We start from the raw sequence: 26,557 nt of genomic DNA, 5'->3' as shown, positions 1-26,557 counted from the left end.
GGGCTCTATTAACTTATTCTCTTTCGTCTCTCGTCGAGACGCTAAAGAGGCGCAAACTTCGAGTTTTGCATGCGCCGAGCACAAACATCACGAGAGGGATATATGGGATGTATATTAGGCTCCTTTTTGCAGCAGCTTGCGCTACTTTGGGATGCCGTGTATCGAATGGCTTGTATGCTTGGAACACAGTTTATAGCTCGTTGGAAGTTCTTCTTTTTGCTCTAAACCGAATAGAGACTTCTCATTCGACTCTGGAAAAAAGAACTTAAAAACGGAGAAAACGTCATGGCGTACCTAGTGTAAGATAGCGGTGGCGCGCACAAAGAAATAAAATAAGCAACGGCATCAGGCGTCGAGGAAAAGCGTGAGGCGCTCTCGCCGGGCTATCGCGGGCCACACTTCGGCTGGTGCTCGCGCGTTCCTCTCTCTCTCTCTCTCTCTCTCTCTCTCTCTCTCTCTCTCTCCACATCCACACGCTCCGCACCATCACTCCGAGAGCTCAGCGGGCGCGTGGCAGCTGCGCGCACGCCGCACACGCGTCCCCTATACTCGCGCGCTCATACACACACACGCACACTTTACTCCGGCGTCGCGCGTTATAGTCCCTCTTTCTCTCTCTCTCTCTCTCTCTCTCTCTCTCTCTCTCTCTCTCTTTCTCTCTCTCTCTCTCTCTCTCTCGGCGCACTCCGGCTCCTCTACGAGCTCCTCTATAATCCTATTTTTCTCCGCTGCAGGATACTTCTATGGCTGCAGCTCGCTCGCATTATGCGTCCCGCGAGCTGTCCCATACACTCGTTGAATGCACATTCTGATGGCTGGTGCCTTTGTGCCTGTAACAGTGGGCATAGTGGGTGGAGGATTCGAGAGTGGATTTATCGTTGGCTTTCAAGAATTTTCGAACGACGAAATTCAATGATCACGCGCGCTCGTTATAAGCTATAATACCGGAGTCGCCTCTTTATTTTTAGCGCAAAGCTGCGCGCGGCTATCACCTTCGCCGTGTTCTTGTTTTGCAGCACCCGGCGTTTGCGCGTACTCCTTCTTTTTTCCGCTTCTCCCTCTTTGAAACGCGCACGTATGTTAATGCGTAAAGAGCACGTGCGCCCGTTTTCGGACGTCCAGCAGCAGCAGCCGGCTGGAAAAAGGAGCAGAAACAATATGCGCAGAGTCTGCGTATGGGGAAAATTAGAGAGCTGTACGTGGATTTACGATTTGATTCGAGAGAGCGCCTGATGCGCATGAAATTCAATCGATGCTGTTGTATTCGGATTAGTAGAGCGAATTAGCGACTCGATTGATGTATATACGTCATGGCATCTCTGCGGTAGGTCCCCGAATTATAACCCCAGCAAATTGCACGCACTTCTAATTTAATCCAATCGAGTATAAGAGCTAAGCATTTCCAAATTAGCCGCTGATTGATTAAGAATCCCAAATTAGCCAATAACGCTGCAGTCGCGTTCGCTCTATCGATGCAGCGCCCGGATAAGCCAGAAATTCCAATGTAAAAACCCTTAGGCCTTATACCGGCGGCGTAACGGCACATCGCCAATTATAATATATTATGCCCTACACAAGTTTCGGTAGTCGGGTACATCTAATCAAATCCGGGAGGGAGAGCGAGGAAATCACCCAATTTGCTAAAAATCAGAAGAGGGCTCCGGGAACACCCAAACTCCAGACGAATTAAATGCCCTCGGCTCCTACATCATTACGCATATCAATTAGCATCCGTCCTAGGCCGCGAGGAGGAGACAAGGCCAGGAAAAGGATCGTCTTCGCCGCATGAAATTCGGCAACAGCAGCAGAAGCTTATACGCACACGCACGCACACCGAGCGCGGAGAGAGAGAGAGAGAGAGTGTGTCCCAGCGTCGTCGAGCAGCCGGGACCACCGGACTTGTCACCTGCGATCGCTCTCCTTCTCTTTCTCTCTCGAGGGAGCGAAAGAGAAGGAAGGCAGAAGGACGACGGAGGAGACTATCGCCGTCTGATCTGCAGCGGCGCTGATGGGCTTTCGCTTGATGAGCGGGGATGAAAAATTTTTCGGCGGCACACGGCTCGCGTGCATCGCTGCGCCGAGGCATATAATGACGTTTAATGACGTCGCCGCTCGCAGCCCTCGCTTATGCAATGTATACGGCTCGGCGGCTTGCGCAACTTGCACAGCGATGTGTATGCATGTATGCATGTGTCGCGTAATTGTACCGGGAATGTACCGTCAGCAGCGGCTGAGTTTAATCTTGGCGTGATTAAGCGTTGTCCTTCTCTTTGGTTAACGAAATTATTAAAATTTCTCGAGAGAGAGAGAGAGAGAGAGAGAGAGAGAGAGAGAGAGAGAGAGAGAGAGAGAGAGAGAGAGGGAGATGAGACCCGCCGCACGTGTGCGCAGTGTCCCGTAGTGGGGCGTTATTAATTGAAGGTAGCAGGAGTGTTAAGGAGCGCGTCGTTTGTTCCGCAGTCTCTCTCTTTCTCTCTCTCTCTCTCTTGGAGGATGATGCGCTTTTAAGTGCATCTGCTTGTTTGCTTTGCCCACTTGCGCATCTCTCGCTCGTGTAATTTCGAGCTGCTGCGCGCACGCGGCGCATATTGATCCGGGCTTTATTTTTAATTTGCCTCTACGGATGTATACGCATACACATTGTAATTTTTGCATCAAGCTCGTACGCACATCGGTCGACATCAGAGATGAGAGAAGAAGTGGAAGAAAAGAATTTGCATAAGCTCAGCGCGTATATCTACGACGGGGCATATCGGGAGACGATATAGGCTAATGCTCGCACTTTGCTCGGGCATCGCGAGCGAACATCTCTGGAAGCCCCCCATGTCTTATCTATCCCCGGTCTCTCGCGCATTCATAATACGCCGTAATAGCATGTAAATAAAATCTGCTCATCGTTTATTCAAGCTTCCCCCCAAAAACAACCGCAGGGAATTCCGAAAGTTTGAGAAATGGGCCTAAAAACACCCGCACGCGCGGCGGCGAATATCTCGCGGATGCATCTAAAGTGCAGCAGGCGCCACGCGTGTATTAAATTTCAAAACAGCAGATAGGACCCGACGCCGCAGCCGAGTTATCCGAGCGCCGCATCTATATGGCGGGGTGTTAGCGTAGAGGTATATAGAGGGGTATGTGCACATGCGGGGGCGCCCCGTTGGGCCACGCGCCCCCCTGAGATGAGACAAAGGAGTGTGGAGGGGTTTATAGAAGTGAGTCGCGGAGGTCGGCTCTTATGATTCGGTTTATACGCTCTCGATTATTTTTCATTAAAATTACGGTTGATGATAGTATTTGACCGAAAAGGTAATTAATGCAGAAAATTAAAGTATCAGCGAATTTGTCGTGCAGCTCGGGAAAAAAGATAAGCCAAGCGAGCGCGCTCTCGTCGAGTGCGGCTATATCATTGATTTACGTCGAGCCATCAAATAAATCTTTTTATAATCAGTACCTGTATTATACGCGCGTATACATCTCCGTCGCGCGGTGTACAGCAATCGCGCTGTAGTAGCCCAGAAAAAAAGCAGCCTCAAATTTCGGCTGATTTTGCGGACGCTTCGTCGCTATACCTTGCGCCACACTGGGCTTGCGGAATGTGTCAAATCGAGGGCCTCGCGAAATTTCGCCCGAAATTCCGCGTAATTAGTATGGAACGAACGAAATTTTTTTCATCCATCCTCGTCCCCTTGCACGTGCGTGTATGTGTATCTTTATGTATCTCTCTCGCTCTCTCTCTCTCTCTCTCTCTCTCTCTCTCTCTCTCTCTCTCTCTCTCTCTCTCTCTCTGTCTCTCGGCCGCGGAACGGCAGGTGGAGAGCAGACTCGAAAATTTACTGCGGCGGATCGAGAAGAGAGCTGATCGAGGGGCTGAATTTCACGAGAGAGAGAAGAGAGCAATGCGTGTGTACTCGCGCTCCTGTTTTTCGGGGGGGCGCCAGCCTGACGCTGTATACACTCGCTTGTGCCGAAGTGACGATGGAAACGAGCGCGTGCAGCCTGTATACAGCGCCAAATTAGCTACCGCGACTTCCTCGTTCGTTATACCAGGGGGGAGGTCTTTGTTTTCTCTGTCCACTGACTTTTTTGCCGCTGGCTTCTGTGTATACCTACGCACTGACGTCGGCTGTACTTCTTCTTCTTCTGCTTCAAGGAGGTGTATCGGCATTCGGGGTGAGCGATCGAGCTACGTTGGAGAGAAGGAAGAAGGGCGACGGTGACAACTCTGTTTGAACAGCTTTATTGGTCGCTTCAAATTGGACGCCGATACAGTTCCCTTGTTTTTTTTTCGATTCGATGCGCGATGTTTGCCAACGTCGATTGCCAAGTGGGCAGATATGTAAATCTTAGATTTCGAGCACGATTTTTTTCCGGGAAAAATCGCCGATGGAGAGAGAGAGAGAGAGAGAGAGAGAGAGAGAGAGAGAGAGAGAGAGAGAGAGAGAACCGAGTATCAAACGCTCCTAAAAGTTAGATTATACACGCATAATGATCAATCTCATCACGATCTCTCCGCTTAATTAATCCGTTTCTGCTTTCGGCGCGTCGTGAAAAACAAATGGTCCGCGCGGCGGCAACCGGTCGCGCGCTTAAAAGTTTTACAACTTACCGAAATCCTAATCAAACATGCGCGCGCACATTTATTAAAAGAAGCTTTTAAGGCGTGTGCGCTGGCCCCTTCGCTTAAAAGGGATATTAGCGTTTTATAGCGGGCCGCTGATGTTTGCGCGATCTAACTGTACAGCCGTGTATCGCGCCTCGTGTGTCTAACGGCCGCGGGGTCCTTAATTAGCAAGTGATAAGGCGAGTGTTTGCTCTCGAACCGCTAGACACGCCGCTGCTTTGTTCTCTCGAGAAATGCCTGTTTGTATACTTACTTTCTCGATATGACGAGGAACGGGAAAAGGAAAATGCTCGGGGGATTGCAACAGGTTGTATATGCACGGGGATGCAATAAAGGGATCATAGCGCTCGGAACAACATGTTTGCGGCAAACATCAACAAGTGCATTTCGGCAGGTTGAGTTTACGATATTCTATGAGTATATCGATCCGATCTTCGAAAAAACGCTGTAAAATCGCGAAAAGAAAACAATTACCCTCGCTTTGATTGCCAAAAAAGAATTTTCAATTTAATCCCGACGAAAGCATTTATCACCGATCGCGCCTTTGTTCCGGCAGGTAAACAAACCTTCAGCTGCTCTGCCCGAACTCAATTTACATCACGTACGACGTTGCCGGGCGCACGGCTTAATCAATTTTCACGTGCGAGATGCGGCCTATAATGCTCGCTCTCTCGTCTCCCATGTGTGCGAAATCTCAGCCGCCCGCAGCGCGCGTGCAGATCGTAAATTCAATCCCCGCACGTGCCGCCACATTTATTATGCGCAAAAATAGAGAGATGCCGCCGCCGCCGAGCAAAAAGTCGGTAGCCGACGAATCGAAATTGACAGTCAATTAAAGGCGTATTTATCGCAGAAAACGAGAGGAGTTTGCGGCGCGTCCGGGATATATATGCGATGTGAATAAAAGGAGATATAGGAGAGAGAGAGAGAGAGAGAGAGAGAGAGAGAGAGAGAGAGAGAGAGAGAGACGAGCGGAAAAAGATGTGGTCAAGGATAAAGAGCCCCGATGTCCTGCTCAGCCCCTACTGTCGTCGTCGTTTCGCTTCTATAGAGACTTGTCGGACAAGGTCGTTCGTATATTTCGTGAGCTATAATGTGCCCAGGGATGTGTAGGAATGGGCTGCTGCTGCTGCTGGCGCCTGAATGCGTAAGTTATAGATACGGGGAAAAAATGGACAACTCGACTCTGCGAAAGTAAGAGGGATCTCTGCGGTGTACTGCGCGCATGGAACGTTGTAAATTTATCGTCTGACGTGTGTTTTATTTATCGGATAACAAGTTTTGTTGCGTATGACAAAATGTTTTTCGAAGATTTCGCCGAGATATTCAAATTAGCGAGGCGAAAAGAACGCATAGCCCACCATTCAGCGCGTAAACCGATTATTAGAACTCTCGATTCTTTCGCTTTTCCGTACTTCGGGAATCGCCTTTCGAGAGAAAAGGATTACGTCGTCGTTGAAAAGGGGTTTCATAAAAGCGGGACGCTCGTATAATGGGAGTATAATAGCTCTGTATAAACCTCATTTGAGAGCCAAGAAGCTTTCCCGAACAATTACGAACGCTGAATCGCCTGCGCTTTTCATCGTCGATCGGAGATAATTAATAGCTGGCGCTATATACAGCTAATCCAATCCAAGTATAATGAATACTTCCTTCCCCCCGAAGCCTCGATCACAAATAACGGAATCAGCTCTATGGATAAATCGTTTAAGTATAGATCCAGTAGACAATAGCCGTGCTTCCCCCGACGAGATAAATTCGTTCCTGCAACTCCGATTCCCCGAGCGAGAGAGAGAGAGAGAGAGAGAGAGAGAGAGAGAGAGAGAGAGAGAGAGAGAGACGCGTTCGCCGCCAACAATAACACGCATTTTTCAGTCGCGCGCCCGAGAAGATAAAAAAGGGGAGGGAATAAGCCGAGAAAAAGAAAGAAACGGCAGCAAAAGGTGCGCGCGCTAAGCTCGAAACCGCCGCCGCTGCCGTCGTTGCAGAGAGAGAGAGATGCGGGTCTCGGGGGCTACCTGCAATTACGTCTCTCGGCGCTATTGCAGCTGCCGCTATCGCGAACCGGCCACCGAATCGTCGATGGATGTGTACTGGAATTAAGGTGTTCGAAAAGCTGTATAGGTTTCCGAGTAAAAATAAGTGTCTCCCTCTCTCGATCGTTCGATGTGATCTTGAATTTGAGCGGAATCGGGGAATTCGTCGAACCCATCGATGCTTGCGCGCGGACGATGATTTAGAGGCTATCGATGAGCCGATTACTGCCTAAGCGCACATCTCGGCGCTGTGCGGGCTCCTGTGATCAGAGCTGCAGGAACCGCCTTCGCCGGCTATCTAATTCGAGCACGTGTATAATCGCTTCAGATAAGAATTAATCCGGAAAATCGTCGGGCCGATAAATCGGAACCCGTTTCTTTGTCTCGGCATGGCGGTTACGATGTGTATATCGTAAGCGCATCGATATGTACGGGTTTTCCTTCTCGCGCGTGGCAGGGGGAGAGATAATTCGGGAGTCGGGGTGTCAAAATCGAGCCATTTAGATTCTGCGGTAATTCTCGGTTACGTCCCAGCGCGTATAACGGTACTCGCGTGACTTCAAATACGCGCGTGCGCCAGCGCAGGTGAACGTCATCTCGCGCGGCGACGATTTTATAATGTACACGGAGCAGCCCTTAAAAAAGGAGACAAGGTCGTTAACGAAACTCTCGTCGGGAGATCGCTTCGACCGCTGCGCCTCCTGTGCGTGTGTGTCGCCTCGCAGCTATATATAGGTATACGTGTGCGGATACTCACGTAGAAAATTAAAAAATCCATACTTTTTCATATAACGCAGCTTTCGTGCGCGAGTGTCCCGAAGGCCCTCCGAAGTACGCGCGCGGGTATATGTGAAGAAAAAAAGAGGTAGTCTTTCATTCGGCGCGCGCAAAATCGCGGTGAACGGCGCGCAGGTGACAGCGGGCAGGTTATGTGCGTGTATACATATAGCTGCGTACTTGGCAGCTGGCACGGGCCGCAGATTTATATATATATATACACACGTAGGAGCGGGCGAGCGCGCGCACCGGGCCGTGACTTATAAGCGCGTATATTTACATGTCGCGACATAGATTCGCGCCTATGTAGTATGGATAAGCGATACAGCTCTCTCGAGAAATGTCGATGTGACACACGGAGTAGAGGAGGAGGGAGAGCTAAGATAGCACACGGGCGGATCAGGATCGGTCTCGATAAAAGTTGGCAAGGACGACGACAGCGCGCCAAGTAGATCGCCGATACGTGCTCGGGATTTCCGATTTCTACGGCGCCCGCCGCAGCAGATACGGCGACGCACGCGTCTCTATTTGAATAACAAACTCTCGTGTTTTTCCTCCTCTCTCCGCTGCTTCTAGGAAGAGGGAAAGGTGTCCTGTGCTCGACGCTTCGCTGCTACTTGTATACTTGTGCTGCTCTTTGGAAAGTCGTCGCTTTATGAGCGCATCTTTTATTCGGACGGAGGGAGAGTAGATGAGTCGTCGTCGGCCTGTGTGTGTGACGTGAATTTGAGAAACTAGCCGCGCGATTATTCGAAATTTTTTGCATCATCGATTTTACGAGCGAACGCCGGTCTTCCGGAATTATCGGCTGAAATCAATAGCCTTCGAAACCGCACGCACGCACAAAGCCGAGCCGCTGTGGATGTGAGAAAAGAAGCTCGCAAAACCGTCGAAAATCCGGCGAAACACCCCGAAAACCCGGGAAATTGATCTGATCCCGCCACAACCATCCCAGCCGCACGAATAATCAGATAAAAATTCGTATACGCGGCTAAGCTGTCACGGCTCCGCACACCTCGCTCGTGCGCCCGCTTAAATTCAATCTCCTCTCCTTATAGCGCACTCACACAGGCCTGTACCAGCTCGCTGCACCTTATAATACGGAGATAGAGAGAGAGAGAGAGAGAGAGAGAGAGAGAGAGAGAGAGAGAGAGAGAGACAGAGAGAGACAGAGAGAGACAGAGAGCTATGCGTGCGCACAATTTTTCGGTCGATGCGCGCCAACCTGATGCGTGCGTACACCTATAAGTAAGTGTATAATGCGCGCGTGCGACAGATGCGCCGCCGCCGATGCAGAGCCAAGGCAGCGGCACAACTCACGAGCAGTCAAGTTGAAAATCGATATTTCGGCCGACGTGCAGTTTAAGTCCGTGTGGTCCCTGCTACGTTTTCAAAAGCCCGAACGAATTCCCTCCTACCCGGCCCTATACTCGCGTGTGTGTGCGCGCGCCTCGGATTCCTATACGCATCTATAGGTATGCTGCGTAGGGACGGCGTTTTTTTTTGTGTATTGAAATTCAGTAGGCGCTTTTTCGGCCGAGGCATACGTTAACTTTTTTAACGCCTGACTTAGGATGGATTTCTTCACGCGTTGCTGCAGCTCTTTTGCCTCGATAATTCGTTCCGTGCATGTGCGATCGATCGTTCGTAGGTTTAATATTGAGCACATTTAGCAACTAATATAGAACTCCGATTCTGCTTCAAAGTAAACAGCGAAAGGAGGTCAAATCTTTCGGCTTTGGAAAAAAGTCACGACCCAAAAGCAAAGATAAATGAAATCCCCTTCGCAATAATCGTTATCCCGGCAAGCCTGCCAAGTTTCCACTGCCGATTGCCCTACTCCCACGCGGCCTCGCGAATTTCGATCTACGCAGATAACTCTGGAATATTCAGCTCATCCGCGTCGCTCGCTAAACGTCGAATTTTGCCTGTCCCCTGCGCGTAATCAGCTTTACCATTCCTCCCCCATTGTCTCTCTTTCTCTGTCGCGCATACCTGTCGCAACGTCCCGCTGAGGGAGAGAGCCAACGACGCATATCCGAGCTGCGCGCATAGCTGCAGTAAACTACTACGTACACAGCTATACAAGTACTGGCTGACCGCAGAAGCGAGACATCAGAGACGCGCAAAGCGCATTATACGACGCTTTGTTTGCGCCTCCCGTATGCGAGCCCACCGCAGGTTTTTGCGCGACGAGTTCGATGAACGGATTTCGCCAACGTAAGACTCTTTTCGGGGGCTGCAACAGCAGCAGCGGCGCTCTGGCTTTGCGCAAATTTGACTGGAACATCGGTTGTGTGCATAACGATTTTTTTCTCGTCGTACCGCCGATCGATGCCGATCTCTCCAGATATTCTCTGTATTCAGAGGCGTATGATCGTCTTTTCTAATCCGCATCTCTGGAAATAATTGAAGACGAAGTAAGTTGCCTCGTTTGCCGAGCGCTTTACCGCCTCCGAAGCTGGCGCACGCAAGATAAGCCGAAAGCGGCGCGTGGAATTAAAAACGACGCGTCAGCAGCAGTCGTATAATCGACTGTCCCTCTTGATCGGCCACGTGCCGACGCAATTAATGCCCGTGATCGGCGCGCGGGGAAACTCATTTCACGAATACACCTCGTCCGAGAGAGGAGAGTAGAGAAAGTAAAATGGAACACGCATACACTCCTCGCTTTTTACGAACTTGATCGAGCCGCCGATCATTAGCGTGCTCGAGATTCACGCGCGCCCGAGCGTTATGCGAACGTGAATTTCACGATCGAGAGACTGTGCAAAGTTGGCGGGCTCATTTGGAATTCGCCAACGAGGCGACGTCGTCTTTTTGTATAGGCACACGATTGCTTTAATTATTTATCCTTTTTTGCGTCGGCTCTGCTTTGGAAAATCGGAAATAACGCAGCAGTGAGTTTGAGGTTCGGATATTGTGCCGAATAACGAACGCTTGATAAATCGCGGGAGAAAGAGACGAGAAAGTAGCCCAGATCCGAGCGCGCTCGAGCCTCCGAGCGAACGTTATTAAACTTTAACAGCTTTTGTCTTCGTAAAAGTGTGTCGCTGAGTTATGCTTCCGCTCATGTTATAAACAAATCCCCGGGAGAGCTCTCGGCCCGCCGGCAGGACCACCCCGAAAGAGCTGCGTTTTTCTATATTATATAGTAGGCGTGAATTGTCATCAGCGACGGCGTCAATTTATTATTTTCCGGCGAAAAACCGCCCTCTCTTCGAAAATTTGTCAAGTTCCATAACTTCTCAAGGGTCGCCGACAATGCGACCCGCGCCTACCCCTTTGGAGCGACCGACTGGTTGTATGTGGAAAGTGAAGCCGCCGCCAATTCATCGACGATCTCTAGACCGGCGAGACGAAAGGGTTGAATGGCAGCGCTGACAGTCGAAAATGCGCGGTAACAATCGATCGGTCCGCTGCAGCGCGCACTACCCGCTCTCGAGAGCGTCCGACGAATTTACGACACTGTATAGTACAGTCACGAGGGAAGACTGGCAATAACAATTCGGGCGCAGGGATCCCGCCTCTCAGCCGGCCGTATAACCACTCGACTCTGCGAGCTGCGTGTAACGCACCGGCGCGACAAATCGGTGTACTATCCGCGCGCGAATATTGTATGTACACTGACCGGCACTCGAGTTCTCTCTTTCTCTCTCTTTTTCTCTCGGAGGCATAAGTACCTACAGCACTGGGCTGGATGCTGACGCAGGTACCGTAATTATACACCTGTAGCACACCGAGCGCGCATATTGTGCTGCACCGAGAGAGAGAGAGAGAGAGAGAGAGAGAGAGAGAGAGAGAGAGAGAGAGAGTGAGAGAGGCGCATCGCGTCGCCTGGAGCAACCCTGCATCTCGTGATTTACTTTTCGGCGAAAAAGGCCGCACGCCTACGCCTCCTCCACCTCTCGCAATGCGCCTCGTATACCGTTATAATTTAGGCGCGAGAGAGAACGCAAGCGCTTTTATATTCGTTTCTCTGCGCTTCTACGCTGCTGCTCTTCTTCTTTTTGGAGAGCTGCGGAGTGCGCGCGCGCGCGCGCGAGAGAGAGAGAGAGAGAGAGAGAGAGAGAGAGAGAGAGAGAGAGAGTGAGAGAGTTGCACGGCGGGGAGATGCGATATCGGCGAATTTATTATGCAGCGGCGCACGCGAAACAAAGAGTCCTGCTTTTGTTGCTGCGGCGCGCGGATGCAGGCCAAGGAGGATGCGCGCGATTCAGCTACGCGTCTGCGCGTATGCGTGCGAGTATATCGTGTGCACGGGTATAAAATGATAATTTCTTAATTTTTGGAGTTGAGAGCCGATCTTTCCCCCTTCCGTGCCATTGTCCGCGCCCCGCCGGCTCTGGTTTCGCATACGCGCGCAGGGATATTGTTTATGGTGTCGAACGCGTTCGGTTTGTGCATTGTGCGTCGAAAACGAACCGCTGCTCTGCTGTGGCTGCTGTTACGGCCGCCGCGTGAGAGAGAGAGAGAGAGAGAGAGAGAGAGAGAGAGAGAGAGAAAGAGAGAGAGTGGAGCCCGGCGATTGGCGCTGGAACGGTTTAATGATTTTGGGAGGCCATAAATATGTTTTGCGCCCGGCAGAAGTGTCGGAGAAGGTAATAAGCTTTTTGATAAATGATGAATTAAGACTTGTTCTTCTTTATTGGGTGAAATCGATTGTTACGCTCGATTTATGACTGCAATATCGCTCTCTCGATGTAATTACTTTTTATTCTCTGCCTCCAGTGGTTTGTTACTATATTATGCACTACGTTCCAGTAACATTCTACGATCTGCCCTACATTCTTACAAAAGCCATCGTCGTATATGTGCGCATCGCAGTCGGCTATTGAAGCACGGTATCACAAAGATCGTATCACAAAGAAGCTACGCCAGACTGCGTAGTTAGTCCCCGCGGACTTATACACGGCTAGAATTTTCGGAGCGACTCGCTGCAGTGGCGCTCGGGTATAGAAGAAGTTGATCCCTCTGCGCCCTCGCATACCTGTCCGGGCGCGGACAAAAGCCAGCGAGGAGCGCACGAAACCACTGCCACGGGGTATAACGCGAGAGACGCACATGTGCGAGCGTAGCTTTTTAACGCCTAGTGCACATGCGACGGCACGCTTGATTCTTCGCTTTTTTTTATAGGCGGCCTGTGTCATCTCGAATGTGTGTCAAAATACAGCTTTGAATTTTTCGACCTATGCGTAAAATAAACAACTGTGACGAAACTGCTGGTTCTGATTTATGCGTGGCGCGATGCGAATTTGGCGTGATTTCGTTGCTGATTGTTAAAAATAAATCAACAATGGAATTATAACATTATTAAAGTAACGAGTGCGGAACAGGTTGATGGATTGCGGCATACATACGAGAGTGAGCACACCGGGGCGAGGCCGGCTTGACTCAAGGGCATTCGCAGATAGATTACAAAAATATAAGGTATACAGATACAAAGAGCGGTAAATTAATCATTAGCCGGAGAGCACACATGAGCGCATGCACACGCACATCTGTATTATTCGAGTGTAACTGAATTTTTAAACATCTCTATATGGTATAATGAGCACCTCTCGTCGACTTGCTAATTACGCACATGCGTACAACAAAGTCCGCCGCTGATGAAGATATTCGACAATTTCTTCCATGTGGCAAATATAACAACAAAATTAGAACTACAGACAATTCAACTGAAAAAAATCAACTCGCAGTTCATATCTCAAGAGGAGCTCCCCCAAAAAGCAGCGATCGAGAATAAAGAGAGTAGCCGCGGCGGCGGTGGCGGAGAGTATCTCATATACATATATTCATCCAGGAGCGCGACTCCTATAATACAGCATCTCGTCTCGGCGCGCCGGGGCCCGTGTCCTCGCGCGCGCGCGCAGGCACACATGCCCCACACGTATACACACATGCATACACGCGGGGAGAACGCGCGTCGGGCCCAGTGGTGGGGAGTCGCGGCGCGCGCCACGCGGGCCCGAGGAGTGGGGATGAGGAAGAAGACGACGGCTCGCGCGCGCGGGCTCTTTTTGCTCTCTCTCTCTCTCGGGGCCCGCGCATTTCGCCCCTCTTCTCTCCGCTCTCCCCCTTTTCCATAATGTATTCTCTCTCTCTCTCTCTCTCTCTCTCTCTCTCTCTCTCTCTCTCTCTCTCTCTCTTTCTCATTCTTTCCTCTCCGTACGTTCATGCTGCTGTTGCTTTTATGCCTCTCGGTCCTCTTTCTCCCGTTCGTGCGAGTGCGTATGTTATATACAGTGGAGCTACTCTTTTTTCTCGGATGCTCCCGGCTCGTATAACTCTCTTCTCTGTCTCGCTCTCCGCTCTGTTTCTTCAAATGCGCGGGCGCTCGCTGAATTCGAACGACGTCGCAATCGTTTGCCGGATAATCCCCAAAGAAATGTTCGATAAGCTTCGGATTTTAGGCCCTGTTAACCCTTTAGCAGCGTAATAATAATATGACCGAACTGTCTCGCTCGATCCCCTGAGTTTATTGGCGATATCCTGGACATTCTCAGGTGCTTCGATATTCAAAGAGGTTACCAACACCCTCATTATTATTATCCGTCATCCTTCCGAATTCCAGTCGGCGGCGAATAATAGACCCGCAGCGCCGTCAGCTATAGGTATACACGCTTCGAAAGGAAAAAAAGACCGTTAAAAAAGTTCATAAATCCTCTCCCGCCAGCCGCCTTATCTCGAGCTCTCGAAAAACTTATCTATCCAGCCTCGCGTATTATCTTTTTTTCTACCCTCCATTATATACCTGCGTCTCTGTCTCTCCAGCAGCAAGCGCGCGCTTGTACATATCCTATACATATACCTCGTTTTATCTCGTCGATGTCCCTCAGTGCGGAGAGCCAACGCGCGCGTGCAGTCGTGCGTGCGCGCTCGCGCTGCCTCCCCCTCCCGACTTTTCGGGGCCTGCTGCCGGGCGCGCGCTCTGCCTCCCCTCCCGCCGCTCGCCTGGACCAGTCCTTCTATCTCTCTCTCTTTCGCTCCTTTTTGCCGCCGGTTACTGCCGTGCGTTCGAATTTCGTGTGCGAGGAGAGAGAAAGGGGATGCCGCCACTGAGTGATGCGAGGACCCTCGCTGCTGCTGCTGCAGTGCTTCTCAATTCGACTCGCTTCTGGCCGGTGGCGGTAGAGAGCAGCAGTCGTCGCTGGGCAGTTTTTTTCTCTTGGCTCCTTCCGCTGCCGCTGCCGAGTTGTCGTTGAGATTAGCTTTTTTCGGGGGGTCTCTAATGGGCTTAGGGTTTTATCATTTTGAAATATGCCAAGCGGTTCGGTAATAGGCTACCCCTCGCATTGAACGGCGAGCAGCGGACAGGATGTTATTACGCTTAGAGTGTACGCGAAATTTTCAAGTTCGCAAAAAGCGAATGAAATTTTTTGTCGATGCACCATGAAAAAATCCCGTCGGACACGGGCGATTATCTACGCCGAAGGGTGTACCTTGTTTCTAATTTTCCGCACACGCTGCGAATTAATAACGAAATCCGCTGCAGGATACTTGGCGCGGCTCTCAAATTGACTCGTCCAGCGCGGCAATCCGCGATGATAAAAGAAAAAAACGACAAATGTCCGTACACGAGACCGTATCAGCGGCGACTAATGAATCAACAGGTTCGCTCGCGGCAAAAATACCACCGCGAGCGTGAATGAATCGGCCCTTCGGCTTATCTGCACCCCAAAAAAGCAACGTGACGGAGCCGAATTTAACTTTCAAATGCAGGAGAGCCAAAGAGCCAGAGAGAGAGAGAGAGAGAGAGAGAGAGAGAGAGAGAGAGAGAGAGAGAGAGAGAGAGAGAGAGGAGAACAAAACGAGGAGGCAAAAATCGATCGGACCCCAGCACTCTCAATTTTCTCGCTCGCGCTTGTGCGCCGGTGCACTTGGCGAGATATAACGTGCACTTGATCTTGCTCTCGCGCATTCCGCGGAGCGAAAGTCGCGCGCGCTCTCCGATGCTGCGGCCCCTTCTCTCGCTGTGCAGCGCCTCGCGGGAGAGGGAGGGATGCCGGTCGCGTGCCGCGATGTCTGAGAGAGGTGTCGTACACTCGTACGTATATTCGCCGAGATGGGCATCGCTCGTGTATACGTGTGTGCGTGAACACTCTCGCTTATGCGTCGAGAATTGCACTTGTAGATGCAAGTGCGCTCAATGTTTACCCATATATACATGAGCGAAGGTGCATGGTATGGGTTACGCATAGCGCGACTATTTATGCAGATACGCTCGATCGCGCTCCGAAAAATTCGGAGCGCGATCATTTTTTATAGCGAAGCGTTCATTCGAGGAGAGCGAGCATAAAACGCACTCGCGGAGAGCGTATGCAAGCGGGAGCAGCCGATGAGCGCGGCTCCGATATTACACAGGCGCACACGAACTTGTTGATCACGTACACCCATGAATGATTACGCTCGGCGCGCGGCTCTACTTGTTGATCGAGCATGCGCAGGCACACGCACATAGGCTCACTTGTTGAGTGTGCGCGTACACACAGCATCAGAAGCAGCGGCGGCAGCAACAGGAGGAGGAGTAGCAGCAGCACCGAAGGGACGGGGGAAGGGGGAGCAGAGCGGAGCAGCGGCACACACATACGAGATGAGAAGAATCAAGGGAAGGGGGAGGGGGGAGACGAGGGGGTTGGACCGGTAGAGGTCTCTCTCCGTCTCGCTCGCTCTACCGGGCAGACGAGCCGAGCGTAGCGCTTTAGGGCCCCCGACGATCCCGGCGTGCCGCCGAAGTGAGCGCCGAGTGGTGGGGCAGAGCGGCGCGTGCCCGGCAAGCCCTATATAAGGCCCCGAGCCCCCTCAGCCGAGGTATTTCGGGAGCCACGACCACCGAGTGTACACGTTCGAGTGCTCAGTTCGCTCCTTCCCAGGCCTCTCACTCACACTCTCGGATTTTTTCTTCGCTTTCGACTTTCCTCTCTCTCCCTCTCTCTCTCTCTCTCTCCGGTCTCCAGTTATCGACACAACACGTGCGTCGACCAGACGGAGAGACAGTTTACGAGAAGATACAGCGATACGCAAACGTGCGCGTGATCTTCGCCAGTGAGGATAACGGTGCGACGACGAGAACAGACTCTCCGGGGTTCGCTTAGTGTGTCATGACACTGGTGGCCCTTCTGCAGGAGAGCAGAGACATCGACAGATTCACCGGAGCCAAGCAGCAGCAGCACCTCGTCTCCATGATGCTGAGCGTACAGCCCCAGGCCCAGCAGCAGCAGCTCTACCACGTAGCCCACCGCGGCAACGTTATCGTCAGCGCCAACAACAACAACAACAACAACGACAGCAAGATGCAGCAGGTACAGCAACAGCAGCAGCAGTCGGCAGCCCAGAAGCGCAAGATGTACGCGCAAGCGACCCCCTACAGCGGCAGCGGTAACGGCCAGGCGGCGCACCAGCCGGCCTCCGTCGCCAGGAGGAACGCTCGCGAGAGGAACCGCGTGAAGCAGGTGAACAACGGTTTCGCGACCCTCAGACAGCACATCCCCCAGAGTCTGGCCCAGGCTCTCGGCAACAACACCGCCGGCACCCAGGGCGGCGCTCGCGCCGGCAGCAAGAAGCTCTCCAAGGTCGAGACCCTGCGCATGGCCGTCGAGTATATCCGCAACTTGAAGCAGCTCCTCGACGAGAATGACTCCGAGGGCGGCAGCAGCAGCTCCGGCTCGCCATCGCCCCTCATGCAGGCCAGCAGCCCGGCCCAGTCCGTCCACATGAAGCACCAGCAGCCCGAGCTCGTCAAGTTCGAGCTCAAGTCCGAGAGCGGCGACGACGAGCTGCCCGACATGCAGCAGCACCACTACCAGCACCAGCACCTCCAGTACATGCCCCAGCAGCAGCAGCAGCAGTACCAGCAGCTCCAGAGGCAGCAGAGCACCTCGCCGGTCTACAACATCCCGACGCCCTGCTCCGAGGCCTCCAGCTCGCCCACCCCCAGCTTCGTGTCCGAGGCCTCCTCGACCGGGGGCAGCCAGGGCTACGGCACCAACTTCACCGCTATCACCTACTCGACGCACCAGGACGGCTACGACGGCTATGAGCCCATGAGCCCCGAGGACGAGGAGCTGCTCGACTACATCTCCATGTGGCAGCAGGGACAGTAGAGGCCGCGCATTCGAGATCCGGACTGGAAATTCTGATCGAGAACCAAGCCGCTCCGACTTCTGCACATGGTTGGTTGACTTTACTTTCATTCATTCATACTGATACTTCACCCCTTCGCGGATTTTTCTTAAAGCATACGCGCATAATCCTTTGTAAAACGGTATTCCCACCAGCGGCGCGGCTGGCTCATCATCGGCATTACCACCAGCAGAAGCGGCATCCCCCGACACCCGTAAAATTCATTAACGAGCCGTGGCACTTCCTCCCTCCGTTAGTCTCTCCCTCTCCCCGTCCTCGCGACACATAATGTGCACGAAAGCTCAAAGGAAAAAGCGCCTCGTCCGCCGACTAGATTTGTGACCTTGCCCTCTCACAATAGCTCTCGCGCGACCCCTCTCTTTCTCCTCGCCCATTCAGACACTCGTTCTCTCTCTCACTCGCGCGCGCAGACTCCATTCAGAGCCCGCTTTTGTCCGCGAGATTTCTTTCAGCGCGTGTATGGGGCCCCTTCTCCTCCTTCCTCCCAATCTCAAAGGGCGAGTGAGGCTCCTTTTTCCTCCCTCGGTGCGCGCTACGCCGATGCGTACCTCCCCTCGTTTTTCCAGCGCGCGACTACGCCGCCCCTGGGTCCCGGTTTATGCTTATACGCGCGCTCGCGAGCCGGAGCATCGATTCGTTTCATTTACGGGAGAGATTCTATTTTTTTTCCGAGCTTTTGTCCCCGCGCGTTCTGGGGCATCGATCAAGTCTCTCTCTCACTTTTTTCCGCGTTTATGAGACACTTTTTTCTCGCTCTCTCCTCGATTTTGCATCAAGAATCTCACGAGTAATTAGGAGCGGTGAACAAAAAGAATCGCAGCTTCATCCCTTAACCTGCTTTGATTTCGCGCTGCGAAGACGGCCCATTCTTCCTTTCTCCGCGCTCTCGTTCGCTGCATTTAACACGAATGCATCCTGCAGGCAAAGAGAGCCGGATAAGCGAGAGAAAGATGAATTCCCCCCTTTGTCGGTCGTCGAACCGGTATCCGCGCACGCTTGTGCGTCCCTTCTCCCCCTCTCCCTCTTTAGCTTTCTCGCTCTATCCTTCCAAAGGCGCAAAACCCTCTTTTACCTGAAATCATCCCCTGCGCTTTGCTCCTCTTCTTTTTGTCTCGCGCTGAATATTTATCCCCGCGCAAACTCGGAATTTAATTACGCCGATTCGAACGCGAGAATCTCAATGACAAACGGAATTCGATAGCGGCGCTTCCTTTACCAGCCGGAGCGTATTTACATTTCCTTCTCCTCTTTCTACCTGAAAAATCCGCTCGCTGCTTTTCCGCATCGAGCGGCCAGCCCTCCGTATACCTGCTCCGCCGCGCACACGATCCTTAATAAGCATCGCCGACCTTTGGCTTTATTACTCGAGTTTCCCCCCGTTTTATACCCGTCGTGAACTAAAAAACACTATTATACACAGCATTTCTCTGTGCGACAGCTTTACTCATGAACGTCTCTTACTTTTTGTTACAGAAGGCAGAACGCAAAAGCGGAGCAAAAAAGAAGCAGCGACTACGCTATGTGTCGGCGGAAATGAATCCACCGATCGTCCGGCGGACCTTCGATGCGATCTAGTCAGTGTACGCGGTAGAGTCGTACGGAGTTGCGTGTATAAAGCAGGAGGAAATCATACGTTCATGTGTTTCACTCTGACTGTATACAATATTCAAAGGCCATATCTTCTGCGCATTAAAGATGCGCGTGTAAATGATAATATATTATTTATATGAGTCTAGCTGTAATTTGCACCGAGAATCGATTCGATTCACTTAACTTATCTTATCACTCATACCTCACACACCGAGAAGTACCGTGTCGCAACTTGACGAAAATAAGAAGGAGAAGAAGATGACGATAATGAGAAGCCGAAACTCGATTCTCGGTTGCAAGCGTATACTACCATGTACATAATTTTCATGTATCGCTCGATATACTTGTCGCGCGCGCTCGAGAGCGCATCTTCATCGCATTGTATGGTAATAAAATATAAGAGAGCGGGGACAAAACGGAGAAGGAGAGAAAGAAATATAGAACGATGCCGCAAGTCTTTCGCTGGGTGCGCACCCGATCTTCGAGTATAGGATGAATTATTATTGTAAACGGCGTGCCTTATACCTGCGTAGATGCTACTCTGCGACGAACTTACTTTTTGGCTGTAATATGGACTTGTACATATATTCTTATATATCGATCAAAAGATCACTCGTTACTACATTAAATAAGAGGTTATATAATATAAATTAAACCACGTCTATTGATTTCCTCTCACCCTTATACACCTACACCTACAATATCAAAAAGCATAAAAAAAATTGTATTTAAAATTACCAAAATTTTCAAACGTCTCTTCCAAATCTCGAAAACTTAAAAATCATAATAAAAAAAACATAGTCCGAACTTGAAACTTGACAAAGTTGCCGTATAGAAGACTCGCACTTAGCCCAAATCACACGTACATAATACACACCCATCGTCGAAGCTATAAACGTCTCTCGAGAGCTCCCACAGTATCGTAAAACCTTACACCCATATATATATATACCACTCGCATCCTGCAAGTGCAGCTCTCGGCAGACGGAGCGGCATTATAGCGGGCGGCAGGTATAGGATCGTGCCGGCACTATACTCTCGGCCAAGTGCAATTTCGGCGTAGCCAGTTGGGCTGTGCACCAACATCAGCCGCAAATAAATCGTTTAAGCCCTACTCCCGTGTACCCGGCTCATCTATATGCGCGCGTACACGCTGCACTTGTCGCCCCCCTGTATACGACGGTCTTCAAGTTTAGCCAAGACTTGAGGTATTACTGCAGCGCGTAGGTATATAACTATGCGAAAGAAGATTTCTCACGCAGCAGGTAATGCTTGTTTGTTCCTGCGAAATGCTTATACACTTATACTGTTGAGAGTTTAGAGCAGCAATACCTAGGGGTGTACACACAGGTATACAGTACTCGATAGGGAGGGATTGCCGGGCCTTGGTCGGGATGGTGGTGGGTAACAGTTTAGGGGGGGGGGGGCTGTATACGTTTATAAGGTACTACGTGTACTTATACACCGCTGCGAGAGCCGACGGAACCGAGGCGTAGTCAGGTGGCAGGGTAAACGGGGTAATCGATCCGAAATGAATCTGCGCGCGAGAAGCGATCGATCGACCCGTCTGTAGTGTGCTGGTGTGTGTAATGGAAACACTTTTTTCGCGGGTCCGCGACGATGCGCTTTGGTTTCGCGCATAGTATTGGAAATATGATTAAGTTTTTTCGAGGATTGCGCGATTGAAGTACGCGGTAATTGAAATTATTTGTGGGTATTATGTTGCCGCGCTTTTTCGCGGCGATGCCCTTTGTGCAGCGGACGCCGCTGATGTATAACCTTTATTAATACAGACGCGCGCAATGATAAAACGCATATGCTTTTTGCTCGATTCTCTGGCGCAGTGTACAGTTAGGGGATCGCGGAAATCGATTGAGAATCGATATGCTTCATTAAAAATGGTAATAGAAATAACGCACGCGCTCGCAATTTCAAAAGTTATATACCTGTTTTTTCGACGCTTCGACCGTACTTAATCACAATAATTCCGACGCGCGTCGATCATTTTTTACGCGAAAAACATAAGCGGCGACGCCGAAAATAAAATATGCAATCATTTCCCCCTCCAAAAAACGCGCATCGGAGGACGAGCGTGTAGAGCAAAGAAAGCGGGCCGAGAACATCGTAAAAATTAACCCTAGCACAATCTGCTAATCACCCCGGCCTAATTCCCCAAAAAAGCTGCAACATCTCTCCTCTTATAAACCGCAGCAGTCCTAGCGCTCTCGCACGCATATAAACCGCAAGCCGCTGACTCGCGCGAATCAGGCGCGTGCGGCCGATGCCCATCATCCAAAACTCTCCTCTCTTTCTCCCTCCTATGGACTTTTAATAGGGACCGGCTTTGCAGCGCTGCGAAGAAAGCGAGCCTCCGTAATGTATTCGGTTGCAGCAGCAGCAGCCAGCAGCATCAGCTTCTTCTTCATTCTCTCTCTCTCTCTCTCTCTCTCTCTCTCTCTCTCTCTCTCTCTCTCTCTCTGCTCTCTTTCGGCCTTCTCACACTCGAAAAGCCCTTACGGGTAATGGCTCTGCACGCGATGTAGCCGTGGCGCTCCGGAGAAATTCTCTCCTGCGAGCGCGAGAGATAGAAGCTTAGCGCTGCAGGGGCGTGGGTTTGTTTATGCGCGGGGCCCGCTTTTTTGCGATTGATTCCGAGCGTTATTTTCTTTTGCGTTAATTTGAGGACGAGAGCTAGAGAGAGAGAGAGAGAGAGAGAGAGAGAGAGAGAGAGAGAGAGAGAGAGAGAGAAAGCAGCGGGCGTCGAGCCGAGGTGTGTGTTTTCAAGGGATTTTGTTAGATAATTGCGGTCCGAGTTCTTCTGGTGCCAAGTTTTTTCCACTCCTGATGAGGCGAGTTTGTTTGCTCGATTTTTTCTACGAGCGAGTGAGAGCTAAGCCTTCACGGAATGCGTATGTCCAAGTTTGCGGAATTCTCGCGAAAAAGGCTTACGGCTGGTTGACTGATTTTTCAAAATTATTCTCTGTTTAGGTAAATTGCACGTTTTGCTCGAGAGACACGGGTTTAAATTTTACTCCGTGAGCAGCCGCGTAAAAAAGCTAACCGGGCTCTCGAAACGCCAGGATTTTACAACGATAAACAAACAAATTCCGAGTATGCCCGAGAGCTGCATGATGCGAGAATTTCGAAGGGAAAAAAACGCATAAAACGCGCCGAACAAGTTACTTCGCGCTTGCGATCGCATCGACGTTCCATTCGAGCTCACCGGAGCTTGCGTGGCTAATGGAGACAAAAGACGATCTAATCCAGATCCTCTTCTACTCGACGGCACGCTTCCACGAATTTTCGCCGTAAAAAAGTCCCCAAAGAGAAACCGCCGTAAATGAAAACCGCTCGATTGACGCGTGATAAGCCTCGTGCGCAAGTATGCGACCAGAAATGTTTTTTTCGATGTTCTCGCGTACCTGCGCCATAACTGTGCGCGCATTGTCATATACCCTTTTGCTCCCGGCTGCGGTGCCGCTCGACGATGTGACCCTCAGATACGACCTCCATAAGTCGTTCGTTATATGGCTGAGGGAAAACTTGTGTGAGGTCCTGTAGCTTATGTAAATTTTCGGCAGAGATCTCGAATCTGCTTCGCGGTTGACAAGTAAATTAAGCCGAGATGCCCGGTTATTCGAGGAGGGCGTATATATTTGTTGTGAGATCGAGGGGATGCATCTGGGAGGTATATTTTTTAACGGCGTGTCTAATAAAATTGTTCCGCGCGACGTTGCCGACTTGTGTTTTACTGCTTGTAAGTTATGCCTCGGAGTGAGGAATTGTCCTGCTGCTGGAACGTGGGCTGAAGTTTTCTTGATTTTCGTGTATCTGCCCGGATCTCCAGGGATCTATCTACGAAATCATCTAATTTTTGGGTACTTGGTTTCAGTTGATTTAAGGGCCACAGGGTTCACTCTAGTTCGTAGCTCGATTGCACTGTGGTCGCTTATGATGATATCTCTTTTAAGACAAGTCAATTTATGCAAATAGACTATTCGTGTAAAAGTTTGTGCAGTATACTACAATTTTTTTTCTATTAATTTTGGACACCTAATTGATTCAAGTTTCATTGGCCTTATTTTTATATAAAATATGATATTTAATTGTGTGTAGAATTGAATGTTTTTGTAGAATAGTTGTACAGAAAATTTGAGTGAACCATCTTGTCCTGCGTGTACGCACAGAGAAAACAGAAGGACAAGTCCTCGTGCCGAAAGTAACACATCGCGATAACATTCTTGCGCAAGATATCATCCCTCGCGACTCGAAATTTACGTGAAAATTCGTGGAAATCCCGCATCACAATACCCGGTGAAGAAAAGGAAAAAAGAGAAACGTCTCGTGGCGGGTGATCGCTCTTTTTTACTCCCGTGTGTCGCTCGTCGCATGCCTCGCTCTGATGGATCCGAAAAAGAGCAGCGACTGCCATACGATAAAAATCTCTCAGTTTCGCTCTTTTTTCTCCCTCTACTCGACACTCGTACACTCGCATACCTCTACATATACCGTATATGTGGAGATCGACATCGGATCGATCTCCCGCGGTGCACTTTTTCGTGTATGTGCTCCGCGCCCTGTATACTCTTGGGCGAGCGATCATTTTCCGTTGCGCACTTTGGCGCTTGTAATTTGAGGAGTGTGTTTTGTTGCTGCGCTCACGATGAAAAATGTGAATTCGCAGGTTCGCTCGCGCGCGGGTCTTTGATGGATGGTTTTTTAAAGTGTGTTTGCACTATAGGTACGCGCGCGCGCGAGTCGGGGAAACGCTCGGCTCACCGTGATACGGCGCAAACTTGGCGTTAAAACAATGAGAAGCCGTTTTACCTAAAATTCAATTTGGTAATTGATTTTTGTTTTTTTGCTTGGCTTGTTTCAGGTGAAAAGTGGAAAATACCATGATTGACGAGGAATCCAGGCTGCAGAACATTTTTCATCGAACAGGTAGGTGGTACTGATTATACCCGTAGTGAATCTTGGCTTATATTTTATTTTATAATCGCATGTTTTAATCTTCGATTCACTCTCTCGCACGTCACGAGCAAAGTATATATGATATTGTGCTATACGTCAATCTTAAAACCCGAGAGAGATGAAGGACGGCGGGTTGATGAAACTGTCGAAATTTTTTGTCCCCCACAAACCGCATTTACACCTTTCGGAAATCGACGCACATTCACGCCTGTCGCGCACGAGATCGGCCGGACCACCAATACCGTCCATTCAACATACGACAAAAGTGTTATAAGACTCAATTGACTTTGGGTTTCCTCGAAGCCACCCACATCTCCGCACATACCCGCGGCCACTTGAGAAATGAGAAAATCACACCTACTACTCCAAATCTCCGTCGATAATCGTGAAACCGATCCCTTCTCGAGTCTCCAGCCCCCGCAAGCCTGTATACCTCTCTGGTCTACTACTATACTCGTGCGCATTAGTTCTGTATAAGTCTCGCGTGGCCGGCCTCGGTAGAAATTCACCGTAAAAGTGGAATTCCGCAAATCCCCCAAAGTGTTCATTTCCTCGACGAGCATTCAATGCGACTCGAAAGAGCAACGAATTACCCGAGAGAGAACAGCGTATATACATCCACACTAGAGAAAAAACCTCGACTTCAGAATGAAGCCTATAGAGAATAGAGACGACCCGCGGGCAGCGCGTCAATTAAAGCGATATTCATTCGAGGTCGGCGCTGCTCCTAAATGCAGCGTAAAAAAAGCGAGACAGAGGAGGCTTTATTGTCCTCCGAGGAATAATGGTGAAATTCGCCCGGGTTCGAGCTCGGAAAACCGCAGGAAGGCCGAGGGCGAAAATAAAAAAAATCGTATGGCTTTCGTGCATAAAGGATCGAAAGTCACTGCGGGACAGGGAGAGAGCGAGAGTGAATGGACCGGTCGTTTCTACTATAGCTTTCCTGTGCGGAAGGAAGAGCAAGAATGGGCCGTAGGAGAGCTGTGTGCGTCGATCGTGGTCGGCAGGGATGGAAAAGTCATGCGCGTCATGCTGGGCGAGAAACGCAACGTTCAATCGGTCGAATTAACTTTTGACCCATTTGCGTTTTCCGTCTTTTTTTTCTTAAACACGCGTTTTTCGGTGAATTTTTCGAGGCAATCATTTGTCTTCTTCGCGTCGACCGTTGCGCGGGCGGATTACGCAACACGTTTGGATACAAAGGGACGTGGTAGCAGCTCGGAAGCATTCCACGCGCGACATCGAAACGCGAAGCATCGATCATTCGCGCCAAAAAAAGCCACGAGAAGGACAAAAATATAATAACCACACCGCCCTCGAGAATACCACAGTCGTCATACGCTGCACTCCTCCCCCCTTGACGTAGGTATATATGTATATGCACGAAGCACTCGCAGCTTGGCGCCCTGAAAAATGGCACACTTTCCAGCGACCGGCTCTATCGCGACAATAAACCACAGTAGGATACTCCATACGTCTGCGGAGAATGGAAAAGCGAGTATCACGCCACGAAGTGCACAAAAGTCAACGTCCATCCAGAGCTCCGCCTTATTTTCCAAGCCGACCACTGGGGACAATGCTCTCGCGACAATCGCGCCCCCACGGGGCGCACAATGCACACGCGCCACACGTTTTTCCGCAGAAAACCCGAGAAAAGAAAGCCCAGCGATCAATGCGCGCTCTCGAGAAAACTCGCTCGCTCCGCGTCGTCTCGGAAGGAAGAGAATAGGGTCAATGGGCCTGGACCGACTCTCCCATTTTATTTTTTTTTTCGCTCCGGTCAGCGGTAAGAATGAACGAAGGCGTGCACCCCCGCGGAGCCGAATCCACGCGACTCCATCATCTACGCGCCATTCAGAGAGAGAACGTCGCGAGGCTCTGAATGAGGGTCGCGCCTTCCGCAGAATAAGTCAGCGGGCGTCGATCGAGCGAGCGAGACACATCGACGACGCGCTGTGTGACGCTGTGTATTTACCCTGATGGAATAAAGTCGACCACACACGTATAACGCTCGTCGCGCGATGACTTTCGCGCCCCTTTTTACGCGCAGCTCGGATTTATAGGGCTGGATGTGCGAGATTCCTGAGTTATGGGGGGTCGGCTTAGCCGGAAAAGTCGTTTCGGAGCTATATATACGCGTATAAGTGCATAGGATGTGGTCTCGATTGAATGGAGGGTTGAGCGCGAGTTTTATGAAGGTGCAACGGTAAAACGTACCTTTTTTAGGAGCTTGAGATATTGCCGTGCCTTTTCGAGCGCGGCTATATCGCTTCGATTGTCGATCTATAGGTATATACAGCAGTAAATTAAAACGTCCGCAGAGAGCTTCGAACTGTTGCGGACCTACGCGGATAGCTATTTTTACAGCGGGACTGATCGAGTGACGGGCCGCGACAAATCTGATTAATCGAAACCGAGG

The 26,557-nt window shown here is 50.6% G+C and overlaps 1 protein-coding gene across 1 annotated transcript; it reads left to right on the top strand.

The window, feature by feature from the left end:
- The first annotated feature begins 16,251 nt into the window (after window positions 1-16,251).
- On the top strand, window positions 16,252-19,819 carry LOC100115057 (achaete-scute complex protein T5-like). Its single transcript, XM_003426950.3, has 2 exons — window positions 16,252-17,603; window positions 19,048-19,819. The coding sequence occupies exon 1, from the start codon at window positions 16,533-16,535 to the stop codon at window positions 17,532-17,534; it is 1,002 nt and encodes a 333-aa protein (XP_003426998.1). The 5' UTR covers window positions 16,252-16,532; the 3' UTR covers window positions 17,535-17,603; window positions 19,048-19,819.
- The last annotated feature ends 6,738 nt before the right edge of the window (window positions 19,820-26,557 follow it).

Source organism: Nasonia vitripennis, chromosome 1 (genome assembly GCF_009193385.2).
Source record: "Nasonia vitripennis strain AsymCx chromosome 1, Nvit_psr_1.1, whole genome shotgun sequence".
Classification (NCBI taxonomy): Eukaryota; Metazoa; Arthropoda; class Insecta; order Hymenoptera; family Pteromalidae; genus Nasonia; species Nasonia vitripennis.
This window is presented reverse-complemented; position numbering and strand designations above follow the sequence as displayed.